The 18,022-nt window shown below is 41.9% G+C and overlaps 1 protein-coding gene across 2 annotated transcripts; it reads right to left on the reverse strand.

Annotated features, from left to right (window-relative positions):
- Positions 1-265: 265 nt before the first annotated feature.
- nfx1 (nuclear transcription factor, X-box binding 1) lies at positions 266-16,134 on the reverse strand. 2 transcript variants are annotated; one of them, XM_005922532.2, is made up of 23 exons: positions 15,874-16,134; positions 14,195-15,040; positions 13,443-13,604; positions 12,921-12,998; positions 12,629-12,734; positions 11,894-11,965; positions 11,669-11,808; positions 11,479-11,578; positions 11,171-11,388; positions 10,595-10,692; positions 10,467-10,497; positions 10,306-10,388; positions 8,754-8,862; positions 8,500-8,619; positions 8,179-8,258; positions 7,860-8,090; positions 7,326-7,399; positions 6,836-6,937; positions 6,411-6,548; positions 6,228-6,294; positions 955-1,100; positions 744-848; positions 266-573 (listed from the first exon to the last, which is right to left on the reverse strand). In XM_005922532.2, exons 1-23 carry the CDS (start codon positions 15,890-15,892, stop codon positions 498-500), a joined length of 3,201 nt encoding a protein of 1,066 aa, XP_005922594.1. In that variant the 5' UTR covers positions 15,893-16,134; the 3' UTR covers positions 266-497. The 2 variants fall into 2 exon arrangements, with proteins under 2 accessions (XP_005922594.1, XP_005922595.1); XM_005922533.2 differs by lacking the exon at positions 266-573 and having other exon boundaries at positions 740-848.
- Between the last annotated feature and the right edge of the window lie 1,888 nt (positions 16,135-18,022).

Consider the following 18,022-nt stretch of genomic DNA (forward strand, 5'->3'; position numbering starts at 1 on the left):
GTGTTTGGAGCAAAGCTTTCTTTATGCAATGCAGCCCACTGACTCTTACCCACTCGCCCTCCTGAAGCTTTGCAGAAAGAACAACAACACATCCCTGCCATACAGACTTAACCCTGAGTAAGCGATAGAGCACCTAACGTGGACATCGGAGATATTCTGGAGCCGATGTATTAAATTTCATATCAACATCTGCACCCATTAAATAGGGAAGAATTCGCTTTTTATTAAAACGCATACCAGGGAGGCAAAGAAAACACGCAGGAGCTTTTCAAACAGGGAAAGTCTTCATGGACTTTAATGTCAAAATTCAAGGGCTCAATTCACCCTCCCAGATATAACAAGAGTGAGAGTTCCCCAGAGACCATTGCAGCTTTGAAATATTTCCAAACACATTTATTTTTTATCAACAAGAAGCCAGAGAAATTATGATTATTGGTCTCAGATGAATGCAAATGAAACGAGTTTTGGACTTTTTGGCAGAAGATTTGTTTTTACTTTCAGTCCTGGACGTCAAAATAATCGATCGCGGGCTCTTCTTTAACCATCTTCGACCAGGTGCTTCCACCGGCAGACCTGGCGGGAGATTAATTGATGAGAAAACACAAAAAGAAGAATCACAAGCAGGCAGCGAAAGACACTAACAAACAGCAGCATGAAAGTAAGACAGTCCGTCTCCGAGTGTTGTTTAAGGACATTTTTGGAGTCGTATAGAAGAGTCTCTCTAACCACAGATTAACACTTACTTGCTGCTGTGCTGTTTGATATGAGCGATGGGAGGAGGAGCCCGTGCAGCTGTCTCTCGCTCTATCAGTGAAGTCAGGGTTGAGTTCGGGCAGGCCGACTTCCCCCTGGGCGAGAAAAACAAAACAAGATACACAGGCACATCCTCGACTCCACGATTACCGCATTTCTCATCTATGATAACGGCGCTCGTATATTTGGTCGCGCTCTCACTTGTGAGCCGTGATGACCACGTTGCGTTTGGGCTCGTTATCGTAGCTCACGCTCTCCACGCCGTAGACCTCGGCCAGCTCGTGGATGACCTTCCGATGCTCTCGGTTCATCGGCGGGAAACAGTGGCTCCTCTTCGACTGCTTTCCCTGCAGAAACGGATGCTTCATAAGGCTACGGTCATGCTCGATTTTCGCATGTTTAGTTGCATTTCAGCTACAAAGCCGCATTCGTGGTGATGTCGGGCACCTCTAAAAGGTCGCAGCTCAAGTCTGCGGTCACAAGATGACAGGGAAGAATCACAAATACAGATTTTTTTTATTTTACCAGACTTTCTTTGATTGTTGTTTTGGTTTCTTATCTCTTCTTCAGGCCTTAAATAACACTGCTTTGTTTTAAGTGTCACAAGACAGAAACGAGGCAAACAAAGAAAAGTCTAATCTGGCGCTTAATTTAGTTTTGGGGTTTATTTTTAGTGGTGTGTCTGTGTATGTTAGTCCTTATATCCACCCCCTCACCGTCATTATTACCAATAGCAGTAAAGAGCAGGTCTGTGACCACTTATAACTCACTTCTGTGTGACGTTTTTGTTGTGTTCCTGTACATATTTGTTCACTGAAGTCTGATCTGACCTGGGCTGGGAGCAGTTTTGCTTCAGTCTGGCCCGTTCACATCTGATAGTTTCTGATGTCCATTAACAGGCGCTATCCCTGTTAATTAAAGAAATATATCTCCTGCTAAGAACCTTGGTATTATTTCTGAGCAGCATTTGAATTTTTAAAATCTCACATTTCGAAGCTTCTTTCATTCATTTAGGAAACACTGCAAAAATCAAACATTTATTGTGAGACTAGAAAAAGTTACATTTCCTGGGAAAATGCCGTGTAGTGGAAATCATGAGTTGAAAACAGGTGAAAAAGTTGAACTGTCTGCTGAAGACGGCCGAGAAAATAGAGAGAGCGAGTGTGAGTAGTTGAGCGGCAAAGAGTAAAGAAACAGGAAAACAGCAGGTTTCACAAAGGATATAGTCTTCTTTAAATCATGATGGTGTTTGCTGGTGCTGATGGCTGAAGCTAAAACTCTTAGCCACCGCCTTCAGCACCTGGTCGTAATGCCACAGATAGCGGCTGTCTGTCAGAGCCTTTGGGCAGCTGCAGAGAAGACGGAAACTTGTCCAGAGCCAAGTTGGACAGGAAGTGTGCCCTGGTGACCCTGCGCTGGAGGGTCTCCTCCCATTTCGTCCATGCTCCTTGCTATCAGAGCTCCACCACTGCTCACGTTCTCCACCTCCACACCTGCTTGGACTTTATTTCATGGCTCTGTTGCATTGGACCTTTCTGAGCAGACCTGGCTCTTTGGGAACAAGCCCAGACCTACCCATCACCACGGTGACCACCAGTGCCTTTTGTCTCAAGTGCGTTTTCACCACCTCCACCGCTTTTCTCCACCCTCCATTTCCTGCCTCTTCTAACCTCAGTGCCAGCTGATGACCTGCTGAGACCTTACCACAGCAGTCAGCCTCTCTAATCATGTGATTTTATTAATTGCATATAAAGCCCTACACAACTAGCTACATAATGGACCCGCTGTGACCTTATAATAACAGTCTATAATAGCCTGGTCTGATCATGTGATCAGGGTCTTTCAAATGCTCCACACTCTTCTTTGAAATCCAGGGGTGACGGTGCTTTTGGAGCATGCTCTCTCAGGCTCAGCAGGTCGGCTCAATCTGTTTTTTAACGACTGTGGAAAATTCCCCCCCAATATTTTCATCTATAGTGCATAACCAAACGCTGCTATGAAAGTATGCATTTATGAACCGAGAGATGCCTGCATGTTTCAGTGTACTACATGTACAAAACTGAGAATTAATAAGCAGGGAGTCTGTGTTTCAGGAGCAAAATGCAAGTGCTTCAGGTATAAGAGTCCAGACACAGTGAAGGCAGCTGACTCACAGTCCCACAGACACACTAGTCTCAACAAACATGATGTTCACAAGCACCACAGTCTCCTCGGGCTGGTTGTGTTTAGTTAAGGACATTTCCTGCACAGGCTGTACACAAGAAGGGGATTAACAGGCTCCATTTCATAACGATTGTGGGGAGCTCAGCGTACTTTGCTGTGGTCTGCTGATATCACGAGTAGACTGAATTAACTGATCGGGAAGGCTGGCTCTGCGATTGGCTGCAAGCTGTTGAATCAGAGGTGGCGAGGATGTCGCTGAACAAACCGTCATCTATCATCGATAACCCCGACTACTCTCTGCACCGCTTACCGGACAGGCAGAGGAGCACCTTCGCTAACAGGGTAGCACATCATTAACACATCTGTCCAGCTGCGAAACATCCTGCGCTTGGATTTTTCATGTTTTCTTGGCTTTTAAATGGCCCCAATTCAGTCACTCTAGCAGGTAAAGCTGCAACCACAAGGGGAGCATTTAATGAGATTGTATGTTACCAAATGTAAAACAACATTTGGGTCGTTCCTCTTTTAAAATTAAAGGTCCACAAATTTGAAACACTTTGCCACCGGGAATAAAAACACATCTGATCATTGGAATGGGTCTTATTACTGTCATCATCCTTCAATGTTTCCATTTTACTGTACATGCCGTTTTCTGTTTTATTTCTGTTTTTTATATTTGTGTTGATATAATGCATCTTAAAAACAATGCAAACTTTTAATGTCTGTTTTTGTATAAATAAATAAATAAATCACAAAATACATATATTTGATTTGCTTTTTTTAAAATCACTTTTTCAAGTATTATCTCATTGTTATTTTTTTTTTTTAGCAAACACTCTACTTTTTATTTTATTTGCTGATTTGAGGACAAACTTTTTATTTTGTTTTAATATAACTTTACTATAATAACTTTGCTCCAAACTACAAACGTGAGTACAAATCACGTTTTGTGAGCTGACCTCTGGTATGAAGTGATACAAATCTATCACTTTCATAAATACTTTCAGCCTTGTCCTCACTGTTTGGGATCCTTCAGCCTTTTCCTGGTTCAACATGACTGTTTCACGCCCAAAAGTCACGTCCATAAAGAAATGTGTTTGTTTTCTTTTAAATTTGGTGGGGGGCTTAGATCCAAAACCTTTGGGATGAACTGGCCTGTGATCCAGTTCATGTCTGTCAACATCTGTGCCGCCCTATCTGATGTTTCTGTGGCTGAATGGGAGCAAATCCCTGCAGGCAGGTCCCAAAAAAAAATCATGTGAAAGGTTTAGGGAGAAGAGTGGAGGCTGTTACAGCAGCAGCTTAATGTCTATACATACGAGTTGAAGCGTCCATGTACTTTTGAGCTAGTAGTGCACGCGTGGCCTATTTTCTATAGACGGGTCAGTAGGCACATTTGACCTGACTTTTCAGAGTAAAAGAGAACAGCAGCTGGTACAAAACTGAATCGCTTTCTTTGCCAGAGGGCTGTTGGAGGGGATTTTAGCAAAATTTAAGCAGAGGAGTAGATTTAATAACTCGTTTTTTTAGGGAAGAAAGAGCCCAAAAAATGAAATCAGTGAAGTCAGCACAACATGCCTTGAGAAAATAAGATAAAACATTTCACTAAGCTGACTCCCGGGCAGAAAAAGGTTTCATTCATGACCCGTCGTTCCAAAAAGAGGCTCAGCTAAGTAATAAACAAGTCCTTTGGAAAAGAAATCAAAGCAGTACTGTCGGTCTCTCAGAGAGCCTCGGTGAATCACAGAGGACTGGAAGAAATAAATAAATACGTGGAGATGTTTCCACCTGCCCGAGAAGTCTCCTACTCGCTTATTTGAGCTTGGAAACTGTGACAAAAGAGCTGAAAATACAACAAGTGGGCCACAAAATAATGAAGCTAAATAAGCTGTTAGTGACACAGCCGTAAAGGGCCACTGTCTCCACCTCGGGCTGACACCAAGTCAAATAATCAATCATTTGTAATAAGTAAAAGAAAAGTTTTTTGTTTTGCTCCTTAACAAACCAGAGCCATTCATCCATCACTCGTGATAAAGCCGTTAAAAACACCGGCTGCAGCTCTGGATGGAGCGCGCTCAGTGCTCAGCTTATTTAGCAAGTCACAAATACACAAACACTGTGATAGTACACATTACCTACTACTGCCTCCTAGGTTTTACACTTTTACTGATATTTACACACTGCTGCCATCTTGGATTGTGAAGTCGGGGTTGGTGGGGGTTCTCCAACTTCCTGAGTTGGAAATCCGACTTGAGGAGCCATTCCATAAAAATCCAGACTTTCTGCTTCAAATGGCAAGCAACAATACTGAGCTCGTGTGCTCAACAGAGCCACTTTAAACATAACATATTATTGTATTTTAATAGTTTTACTTTTTAAACCTTCGTTTTCTTTTAATTTTTTAATACTAAGCCCCCTACTGTATTTTATGAAACTTTTTATATAGCATGTCACTGAATTTTATTGAGATTCTTCCTAATTTTGACCTTTTCTTGCATTTTATTTACATGTTTATTTTAAATCATCATATATTATTTTTAGACTTATTGTACTTAATCCATTTATTGATTTCTTTTATTATTATTATGTTTTTATGTTTAACCTTCATTAAAGGTTTACTTATTAAGTGCTCCATATGCATTATACAGTGTTTTACTCTATTTTATACATTTTACCTTATCAAATTAAAACTTCTATTTTTAAATTTCATATTATCTTTTCCCTTTTCTTAAATTTATCTCCTCTCTTCTCTGTAGTTTGTACATTATTGAGGTATTTTGTTACATCATGCCATTTTATTTTATTCGTCTACTCCACTTTATTTAAGCTAGAGTCTGTGTTTAATGTTTTGGCTGCTCTAACAGCTTTTTACCAAAGTTTGGGATAAATAAGGTATTTCTCACATTAAGCTTAAAGCCCAGCTGTTTTACTAATTATATCCCTTAGCAGCAAACAACAAAAATATAAAGAAATCGTGGCTAAACGGAGAAAATGACATTAATTAACTAGAAAGAACATGATATACATGTTATATTAATGATCATTAAAGTTTCAAAAATTTAAAAACTTAGGGTTAAAGTTCAGTTTAAAACAAAATGTTTTATGGGGTAATTATGTACTAATGCTGCACTGACTTGAATGCAAATATACTGACTAATGCGAGTGACTCAGTAAAATGCTTCACCACTAAAAAACTTGGGACTACAGCAGTCTCCCAGATTCTCCACCAGATGGAGCATTACATCACATTAGAGCTCTTAAATAACACCTCACCCCTAAACAGGAAAAGGAGACTCAAATAGAGATCGTACCTTATTGGCAAGCTCTACAAGATTCTTGATCTCCTCTTCCACCTCTGTGACAAACTTCATGTCTTTTCTGAAACGCAAGCAGAGCAGAGTTGCAGTTTCAGTGCAGCGCTCCCTCTGAGTTTGAAGATTAACCCAAACACGGCGTCACATAACCGTCACCGTGGAGTAAAACAGATATCAGACCTGGCGTCGTCTTTGAGGCTGTCGCTGTACGCAGAGGTGGAGCGAACGTTGAAGGGGTCAGAAGACGAGTCGATCTGCAACGCCTCCGCCAAGCGCCTGTTCCTCTCCAAAGTGGCGCACTCTTGATCGCACTCGAGCCTGAGAAAGCATCGCATTTCTAGGATGACTGCTTTTCACACCTCAGCTGCAGTTCAAAGTAATCCACTGAATGGATTAAAGAACGAAATCTGGCCCTCTCCAGGAAATTATTTACATAATTACTTTCAAACAAGAGCTGCATCTTGGCCATCACACATAAGGACTCGCCTGTTTCAAATAATCTTGAAATAATTAAGCTCGAACATCCTGTTCAGCAAATGTTTCACATCTTGAGTTTGACACCTCTGGTTCGAGCTTTAAATCATTAATTCCCTGCACCACTCTACCTCGTCTGTTTCAGCTCTTTCTTAGAGATCAGCGGGCCGATATCCATGGAGTCACCGAGCTGCATGTCCGAAAGTTTACTGGCCATGGCAATGGCAGCATACCTGCACAACAAAACCAAAAATATCGGATAAATGTTGCTCGTTTCAAATTCTAATTTTATTCCTAGATGCTACATTAGTAGCTTTGCATCATTCACAGTCTAATATAATCTTTACTTATTATTAAACTGGGCCATGGTGGTGCCCTTCAGCTCATCCACTGTCTGAAACGAGCTCTTTAACACTCCTCTGACTTTAAGCCAGCTTTCTTCTGATTGGCTGCTCCTCAAAAAACACTGAACTCCTTGAATCTGAGCTTTTACAGGAGCTTGAAGACTGAGGGGTTTTTTCACAGCTATAACAGAATATACATGTCGCCAAAAAGAGAAATGCCAAACGAGGTCTAGAATAAAACACACAAAAAAGCTGAACACATGGGAGCAGAGCTGACCTCTGGTATGAATTGGCTGCTTCTGCACAGGCCACGGTTTCCTTTCTACGACCGCACTCACACTGTACCGCAACCTGCGAACGACACAAAGGATTAGATTCTTCCTCCCTGGAGAAGAAGTGTTTCTGTAAGAGCACAAATACGCAAATTAAAAAAGGTCAGGTCAGTTCACACGAAGAATTCGTGCAGCTGTGAATGGCCTCCCTCTGGAGTCTGAAGCCTGCCACTGATGTGTTATCATTTGTTCCAAGTTAACCATTTATGACAGTTACACAGCACCGCGCCACATGTCCTCAGCCTTCATGCAAAAACAGCAGGTTCACAGCTGGACTATTGAGCAGATGTGACACTGAATTTATTCACTAAACATTTGCATGAGGGAAATAAGTTATTAGAGAGAGGAGGAACTTTTGATGGTGGGAAAATGTGCTGAAAAACCCAAGCCCTGATGTGACAGAGAACATCTGTACAAACTCTGTAACCTGTTTTTGAGCCACTGGAAGTCCAGCTGTTCTCAGTGGCACTGCTCTGTACCTTGGCAGTGCAGGTGGTGCGTGGGCAGCTGCTGCCTTTATGACAGGGAGCAGCGCACGGGTGGCCGCAGTCTGGACGAGGCAGCGTGCAGGGCTGCTGGCAGCCGCCTTCTGGCAGGCACTCTCCCCGGTGACAGATGCGTTTGCAGCGGTGCGTCTCGCAGGGCAGCGTTTTATTACACATCAGGCCACAAGAAATGTCTTGGAGATGACACGGGATGTTGCTGCGTTGCTGTGAGTCAGAGAAAAGAGTGTCGCTTCAGTTGCAAGAACAAAAACAGGAAACAAGTCGTGCCATCAGTGGGCTCAGGGAACATTACCTCGTGCTTTCCCATGCACCATTTCTGCGTGAGGTAAGTGCAGGGAGGACATTTCTCCTCACTGTGGCAGTTGTGAAACACTAAATCAGAGGCAAATGTCAGGAGCATATTAACAGTTATTCGATACAGCTGCTGCGTGAACCGAGGTTATCTAAACTAAAACTATCTAAAACATACGAATGAGTCTTTGATGGCCATGTTTACTGAGACTGAGTCACTGAAACTAAAGAAAACTGAACTAAAACTGAACATTTTCAAATCTAACTGGGAAGCACACAAACTACAATAACCCTGATGTAAGGAGCTACAGCTAAATCCCACCTGGGTGGTCACACTCGTGTCTTCTCGTGCACACGTTTTTGCACTCGGGTGGCTTCGTTCCACAGGGGATGGGTGGATACAGCACAGTGGACCCGCAGTGACACGTCAGCTCATCAAAACCTAAAAACCCAGTGGGACTCGTGACACACTCGTGGCATCTTAACGCCAAGCAAAATACAGCTAAAGCTTCAAATTAGTGAGACAGAATAAATCTGTGGTACTTCAGAGACTTGGCTCGTGAACTCGATACTCACTGGACTGCCAGCAGGGTTCACAGTTTCCACGGTGACAAGGCTCCTGGCAGCGGTGGAGGCCACAGTTGAGCTTGTAGCCGCAGATCATGGAGCACTTGTGCTCCACGCTCTGAAAACACACGGACAAAAACATTAACATCACCTCACGCGCTTCAAAAAACACTCTTATCAGAAGGCTGCTGCAAGCTGAAATTTAAACGTAGAGTCACCTCCGCATGATGCAAAGTAATTAAGAGCTACAAAGCAAGTCAGCTTTCAAATTCAGTCATATCCCAACCCAGTAACATATCCTCACTATTCTTTCCTTCTTACTAATGTCCACCCATTTCCTTTATTACTGTTTATTCTGGCTGTTTCTCCTCACTGCTCGTCTGTCAGCTGGATGTTGTTGGACAATTACACAGCAAGTCATTCCTGTAGTGCTTGCCGTGACTGTATAAAGGCAGCGAGTGTGTCGAGATGTTTCCTGCCGGCTTTGCATTTGCCAGACCCTCAATCTAATTAAGAATTGTTAACTAAAAAGCTAAATTATGCATAAATCAAATACAGACTGGCTGCTATCAGCTGACGATTGCAGTCAGTGTGAAAGTAATATGCATTTAATGACTCCCTAGGGCACGAGTGTCAAACATTAGGACCCGGGAGTCAGAATCTGCCTGCCTAAGATTAAAACATGACCCGCTTGGCACCATTTGCAGTTTTAAAATTGGGCTTCTTTTTCTGATATTAAAAATATCTCAGGGAATAAATTTGTCGTTAAAGTTCTTTACACTGACAAAAAGGAGGTTTCACTGGTCCAGCCCACTTCAGATATTAGTGGGGCCACTACGCTGTTCACATGTGGTAAAAAAACAAAACAAAAAAACATTACAATTACTAATAATGTTGATTGGCTAATTTATACTTAATTAAGGCAACACAGCAATAACAATATAGAAGATAAGAGAAGACATACTCTTTATCCCAAAGTTGGGTTGGGCTGGTTGTTATAGCAGGTAAAACCATTAAGTTGAACAGACCAAACACTACAAATAGGTTGGTTAAGTAAGTACTTTAAAGCAAAATATGCTCCTTGCAGGTCTCTTTGGGTCTAGAGCTATTTAAAAATAACTCTTCTGGTGGTATGGTTTGCCCACCGCTGAGACAAACCTTGTTTCTACAGATGGCACAAAGTCAGACTAACATATCTGTAACATCCCTGCTGCACCTGTCACATAATCCTGCTGGTTTACGATGATTCTGTGTCACATACACACCTCTGTTAGTGATGTAAGGAGAGCTGAATGGGTGCGGCTCTGACTTAGGACGAGATTCACTGACCATCTCACTTAAACCAGCCATGTGTGTCACATGGTTGCATTTCATTGAGATAACAGCTATTATGTTTAACACACACTTTCTTCTGGACAATAACAATGGTTAGTTGGTTCGGGTGAGACAAAAATATTGGGGTCAGAACCAGTCAGGGAAAGAGAAAAAAAAAAGTATATGTGTGTGTGAGAACAGAGAGCATAAAGTCGAAAACACTGACCCAGATTCAATGAACACTCACCACACAACAAAGCTCCCCACACTTGTGTCGGCCACAGGAGCGCTTCTTGTTGCAGCGCTTCTCGCAAGTGAAGACGAGCTCCTCTGGAAAGACAAAAGTCAGGATTTAAACACAGGACGGCAGCTCAGGGTGGGCTATACTCATATTTATTAAAACCTCACCTTCTTTTTGGATTTTCTCACATGGGACCTCCTGGAAAGTAAAGGAGAAATCTTTCAAATCAGTGTCTCCAAAATAAAATAAAAATATGGGACTGAGAAAAAACAGAGCTGCTGATATTTCTGCAAACCTTAGTCTTGGAGCCACATCTGCACCTGATAGTTGAGGTCAGAGAGCAGGGCCCACAGCTGCCCTCGTGGCACAGCTTCTCGCACAGATGGATGATGTCTGAAATAACACAAGTTCATTATCTCACGTCAGGCTGCAAGAACAAAAACAGGCCTAACATGATGTACATCCTGTTTGCACAACCACAACAGGCCACAGAGAAGAAAGCAGTTGCTTTCTTTTAGAAACAAAAGCCAGTTGAAGATTGAGAATAAAAAGAAAAAACAAGATGTTTTACAGGGGAAAGATCAAGGAATTCATTCAGCTTTAGTGACATGATGTTTGCCGTTTTCTCATTGAACTTCCTCCGGCTTTCTTCTGGATTTTAAAAGCTTCATCGCCATTTTATCAATAGTACTTTAAAACAGATGACAGAAAAGAACCTGTTTTCTCCTGCCACAGCGCATATTGTTGAAAAGCGTCACCTGTCACACATTTTCAGATCCTGTTTTTGCAATCTTAATGAGGCTCGAATCATTTCCTAATTCTAACTGATGCTATGAGTATTTCGACATGACAGAACAGCACTTCTTCTCACCACTCGAGCCGCAGGCCAGGGGTTTGTTGCAGGTCTTCCCGCAGGAGGGGATGGGATCGGAGCAGCTCCGTCGCTCAGAGTAGCCCAGCTCCAGGAGTTTTGTCAGCGGCGTCTGACCGCAGGGACACGTATTCACCAGGCTTGGTGAGCGCGGGCACGGCTTGCACGGGCCACGATGGCACGCCTGCTGACACCGGTGGGCTTCACAGTTTAGCATCCTGAAAAGAGCAGTTAAATACACGCGGCTGTGATAGGAGCAAAATAAAAGCTTTAGATGGGCAGAATTAGCGCTGAAGAGTCGGACTTACTTCCCACATATTTTTCCACAGGAGAAATGTCCCGAACCATCAAATCCTGCTTTATCTGTGCCACACGGGACTTCCCGTGCGGTCACGCCACAAAAGCAAACTGCCCATAAAAACAGCAAAAGAGTTCATTACATTTAAAATGTTCCATAAGCTAAATTCAGCTATTCATCTGCACCAAAGTGAGACTCACCCTGCTGAACTTGCAGCTGGCATGGCTGACAGGTCCCGCTGTGGCACACCTGCACACAGGTGTGTTCAGCACAGTTGAGTACAGCACCACACACTTTGTCACATTGGAGCACAGTGGCCTGACCGCAGCGCACTGGTTGACTTGAGAGACATAATTTAAGAAATATTTAGAGTAAAATCCAAAAGGATAAAAAGACAGATTCACATGTGATCAGAGGTCGAGTACCTCGTCTTCCCGCAGATGCAGGATTTCGTTGCAAAGGCAGGACACTGAGGACAAGGTCCAGGGTGGCATAAGCTGAGGAGACAAAGAACATTAACGTACGGGTTTGAAGTATAAATGTGAACAGCAGGTGTGCGAGTTACTCTAACCAAACCTGGTAAGACAGGAAAGAATCATATTTAAAATATGGCTCAGTCCCCATTAATTTAGATATATATATATATAAAATAAATGTCCACAAGCATTAACAACATGGCTGCAAAGTGAGAGTTACTAGTTTATGAAGCCACTGAAGTCATCTATAAAATCTGTCTGCAATTGAATTCCATTTTATTTTACATCTGCTACCAAGGACTCCAACCCCAAATGCAGATAAAATACATTTATTGGCAATGAAATAACAAGCTCAGTCAGAAACTACAGTCTGTCAAAGGCTTCACGAGTCTGTGGGGCGAGTAAGAGTATTTTTAGAGATATGACCACAAAGGGAGTGTTTGGGGTGAACTTTAAATAAAATATCTCCCATACATGCAATCTGTCTCTTAAAATATAACAGCTTATGCTCCCACAGTGTACCATCAAGTAGACCTAAAAATTGCATCAAATAAAAACAGTTTCACAGCAAACCTCACAAAGAAATACATTCTTAAAAGTTATCGATGAACTTCTGAAGCCCTACCGTCTTTTAATAACGTAATTTGAAGCTAGAAGCAGCTTTCTTGTGTTTTTAAGGCTCACATATTGCAGGGGTGGTTGCAGTCCACTCCACTTCTCTTCTTCCCACACATGTCACCGCAGCTGTGGGGAATCTCAGTACGCTGCCACTCAGGGTTTGTCACTTTACCTGCCAATGAAACAAACGGAACAACTCTTCCCATCACTCTCTGTGGCAAACTTAACGTAACGAAGCTTTGGGAAGGAGTCAGTGGGATATGATAACAATTTCATTAAATCGTCTAACCTGAGAGCAAGTTCATCACCATTTCTCAGCAGTGGTGTATATCTATGCTCGAATTAAACAAATACTCACCACAGAAGCAAGTGTAGGAGGTCGGGTGTTTCATTGAAACATTCTGGCAGGCTGGACAGCGCCAACCTTCAGCTGAATCTGATACAAAAAGCTGAACTTTAACATACATGCATCCATTTTTCCTTTCTGCATAACGCTGAATGAAAGGGTCACCCTCTGGGAAGGATGTGCTTTCCCAGTACAGTCATCTGTGGCACTAAAGTAAAAATCACTTAGCCTTAAATGTAGCTTAAAAGATTTTTTCTATATTTTTTTCCTATGATGAAGGACAGAAGGTGACGTGTTGTATTGTATAGCGCAGATTCATAATGGGAACAATAACAGAAATCCACTTGGCCTCTCCGTTTTCAGTGTAACACAATGCACTGCAGAAGCAGCAGGAATTTCACTGCACGAGTTACCGTCACAGTGACCATCCCTGAACACCGAGTACCAGCCACTGTTAGGAGCTCGCTATGCTGAGTACACAGACTACACTAAAATGCTCCCACACAGAGTAAACACTGTGTCCACACGCCGCACCGTCTGCCTGTGAGGCTGGCGATCGAGCCCATTTCTTGATGCAGTTGAGGTGGAAGACGTGGAAGCAGCTCTGACAGCTCCACACCGGCGCCATGACCCGGATCACGTCACAGCACACCATGCACTCGTATTTCTCCTCCGACAGCTGTTCAATCAGACACCCTGTAGAGGAAGAGATCAGAGGTTCAGAAGATGGCAACAAATACTTCGTTTCCACCCACAGAGCTTTATCCAAAACTTTCTGCTCGTATGTCCTTTAGTTCACTGACAGACTCATCAATAATTCAAACATCCTAAGATTTTTACACTAAGTAAGCACTATAAAACATGGGCTTGGGCTTTTTTTGAGCTTGATTTGCATTTTTAATTATTTTCTGGCCTTTTTACAAACAAAATAATCAATAAAACATAACATTAAACATTGGTTTCAGGCCCAATATTAAAACTAACTGAACTAGAGCTACTAAAAAGGGACAAAAAAAATTCCTCCAAAAACAACCAAAAAGGAATGTTTTCTGCAAATATAGTGAATATGAAATACTTAACAGCAAAATACGGGGAAATTTGAACTAACTTATGTTAGTTTGTTAGGAAACCAGGTTTCCTAAAAAAAATAAATCAATAAATTCTGATTAAACATTTTGTGTCTGACAAAACAGTAACAATATAAAAATGTAAAACGTTGATAGAAATGTAAAATAAGTTGGGGAATTTGATTGCCAGACAACATTTTACAGAAGTAAGAGTCAAACCTGTCTGCGTCTCTTTGCTCTTTGGCATCTTGTTCCAGCTCCTCTGACCAGGTTTGTAGTTTTGATAGTTTGCTCTTCTCCCCCCTCTGGCCTGAAGGGGAGCATTCCCTCCTGAGCCTCTTCCACCTTTGCCTGCAGAATCCTGAGATGCTCGCCCCTGATCAGAGTCATCTTGGCCACTGGCTCCCTTCTCTGAGCCTGGCTCCTCTTGTGATGGTTGTTTGGGTGGTTTGATTGGTCCTTGCCGTCGCTTTGGGTCAGTGTGTTTCCTCTGATTATTGTCATGTTGGGACTCTGAGTCTTCTCTCTTCCTTTGATCCTCCACTGTGGTGTTGTTCTCCTTCCAACTGCCATTATGTTCTCCCTTTCGCTGCTCCTGACTAAACTTCCTTGGTTTTTTAGCCTGGGCATCCTGGTCCTCATTAGTTTGTTCCGTATCCCTGTTTGCACTTCCTCGCCGCCAGTTGGGTCCATCAGCACCACCCATGGGATGTGCAAAAGCATGGACACCACTCATGTATCTGTTGCTGCCACCGTATGGATCACCTCCAGGTCTTTGCCGCCATGGCACAGAACCTCCTCTGTTCCCTTCTCTCCATCCTCTTCCTCTGCCTCGCCTTCTGCCTTCATCTCCTCCTTGGTAAGGAGGACGATGATGATCTTCATAATTTGATCTATGGCTAAAAGGGGGATTAGTGCCCTGATTAAAGGGTCCATACTGATGACAGGTCTCATTACTGTTGTTACTGAGGTGTCTGTCATTGCTGTGTCTGGGTCGGCCTCTTCTGGGTTTGTGCTGATGTGACGTTTGATGTTGCGTCAGATCTGGATTGAGGTCAGGTGGGTCTGCAACAAGAAAACAGAACCAAGTTATGAGCAACATCAAATATATTTAGAGCAAAAACACTTAAAACTTTAAACTAGGCAGGACAACATCATTTATTGTCATTTTGCAAGAATTTCGGGGATCGTTGTGATCTATTTACTTATGAGATGACATTTTAAATTGCATAGGACAAATAAAGAGTGCAATAACATTTTGCCCTGAGCAAATAATGTTATAGACAGATTTTTTTTCCTGCATGTGGAAAAATGTTTGCACCCGCCGGTGTAAAATTATCATGACCATTTTTTGTGGTTTGCAATACAGTTTTGTTTATGAAACCCTAAAATACATTTCGGTATGTCAAATGGCCAAAATCAAGAGTTCTGTTGAGTAGAGTAAACCCAGACTCTATGCCTTAACTATATGGGGACGATCTGTTCTTATGTGCAATTTAAAACCTTAAGGTCAGTATATGTACAAGTAATGAAACTATGGAGTTTGAAATTAGCATGACAGCTCTCGATTTTATGGATAGCAACGCGTACCGTCATCTGGCGTGCTATTGCCTTTCAAAGTTCCCCGGCTGTCACGTGTCGTTACCTCATTCACGAACTGCACGATCACTCGGAGATGCTAAGCTAACATTAGCAACCCAGAGCAAGTGAACAGAAAACTGCGTCAGCTAAAAGTTTATGTTTAGGCTGCTTAAGGTTGTCCAGCTAACACAACTAGCAAGAGAGTGTGTAACTGTTAGCGAAGCTGCTAAAGTCAGTACTTCAGAGTGATTTAAGAGTCGGTTTAGGCTGCTTCAGGTTCCTGTGAGTCACTGTTATTAAAACTGCACATTAGTTACCTGAGAAGCCCTCGGCCATTCAGTCTGAGCACAGCTTGTTGCTTGTTCCGCAGCACGTAAAGGGCAGCTTTAAGAGAAATGACACGCGTGTCCACGCCCTCCGGGACCGTATCCACCCTGTTTCCTGTCTTCTGGTTCTTAAAAATGATCCGAAACCCCTTAAAAGCGACAGTAATCTTCCCTTGCCTGCCTCGCACCTTATTATTATGAGCTAGCTAGTTAGCTAACGTTTTCCGCAGATGTCACAAACAGAACTTCCGGTCAGCGCTTAAAAAAATAAAACCAAAATAAAACGTTTTCAGTAAACTTTCAGTTTAAGTTGATATTACTACTGCATGGAGCACACACCAAGAAATAAACGGAGGGATTACAACAAAGTAAAAAATAAGACAGTCGTGATAAAAATACATAAGAAATGAAGTATTTCATTTCTAAGGCTTTACACATTATGATATAATATAAAAATAACACTTTTTAGTATAACCTCAGATGAACAGCAAGACGTGACATACTACACACAATACATCGTGTCACAGTCACACAAAAAGCCAAAATGAAGAAACAGTGGGGCAAAAGCTAAGTACACCTACCTTTGTGGCTGCAAATGGAAGTTATTGTATATAAATGTTTGAGTCAATATATGGATTATTCCCATTATGCACATATGAACACTATGTGTTCTTTCCTTTTGATCTGTGACTATAAAAATTTGCTTTCATTTTAAATTATATACGTATATATATATATATATCAACTCAAAATCATGCCCACAAGGTGGCGCTTCGTGTTTGGGTTTGTATACCAGAGACTAAGGAGGGCTTTCCCGATTGAAACTTTGGGGAAAAAACAATATCAATGTAATCTGTACTTCTGCTTATGCTTTAATATGCCCTGTGCTGCATACAGAGGTACTTTCATGGAGTAGATTTATGCAGTTTTAAAAAGGAAGTGAAAGTCAATATTACTAACTAAAAACTAGATGGAGTTAATAGACTATACTTTGCCCTTTTCATCATGACCTGAAAAGTGATAGAGGACTAATTTGCAGATGTGTTTTGTAACCAGTGCAGTCCTCTGGACCAGAACCCCCCGATCATGGCCCCGTGGACCTGTACCTAGTGGGCCTATTTAGTCATCCTGGGATGGCTGGGAATCAGTGTCATTGCCTCAAACATTATGCAGATAAAAATAATAGCAAAATGTCTACCATGCTCTATTACATTAATCCTACCTTTATATTCAAACAGATGACCTTCAAACTGACACACATTTCCCTGAAAAACCATTGTAACACTAGTCATTTTCCCCAGGTGACAGTTAACAAGCTAAACTACAAGAAAAACCGAGAACAAGGACCACAGAGCAATACTAGCATTAGGGAAATAATGCAATGACATATTTGCTGATACTAAATCGTAAGTGAACTTAAAAAGCTGCTACTGAGCAAATCCTGAAATTAAACTGAAAAATACTGTACTGGAAACCCAAAGGACATCAAGTCAACTGGCGATTTTTCCACCTTTGATGGCAGCTAAGTGAACCTACAGTGCTTAGATGGGTTTCTAGTCTACAAAATATTACCCAAGAATAAAAACATCCCATAAAATAAAAATTACTCGTGTGTTTGTGGACATATTTCTTTTCCCTTTCAGGCCTACAGCTACACCGATTGACCATTCTGCAGTTACTAAGTCCAGATCACGCATGCGTACAGCAGCCCCCCGTCCTAGTCAACCAGGCGAGGTGGGCGGGAGAGATATTTGTAAAACATTCAGTTTATGGACAGAAAAAACGGATATTGTAGAATATAATTTCAAAATAAAAGTATAAAAATCATGTGACACGAACACATTTCCCCTTATAAATGCTTACTAGCCGCTATGATACGTTTTATATTAGTACACTGAAAATTCACGATAGAAAAATCAAGCTATCGTCAGCTCTACTGACAACAATCTGAACAAAAATGGATGATAAATATTATTTTTGTGCTTATCTGTCTCTTAAACACATATTTAGACGTTTTAAGCTTACCGCCTTATATATATATATATAGTCTTTTCCATTCATTAAAAATGCATTTACGTAATGTAAAAGCGTTAGCTGGTGTTTTATATTGAAATTACTGCCAGGAAGACGCGCTTTGTCT

The sequence above is a fragment of the Haplochromis burtoni genome, unplaced genomic scaffold (genome assembly GCF_018398535.1).
Source record: "Haplochromis burtoni strain Fernald_Lab_line unplaced genomic scaffold, NCSU_Asbu1 Contig_58, whole genome shotgun sequence".
In the NCBI taxonomy this organism is placed as follows: Eukaryota; Metazoa; Chordata; class Actinopteri; order Cichliformes; family Cichlidae; genus Haplochromis; species Haplochromis burtoni.

Coding starts and splice junctions, on each gene's coding strand:
- nfx1 (XM_005922532.2), bottom strand. Junction 8,259..8,499: donor ACACGAGTGTGACCACCCAG/GTGGGATTTAGC, acceptor CCTCTGATTTAG/TGTTTCACAACTGCCACAGT. Junction 8,091..8,178: donor GGTGCATGGGAAAGCACGAG/GTAATGTTCCCT, acceptor TCTGACTCACAG/CAACGCAGCAACATCCCGTG.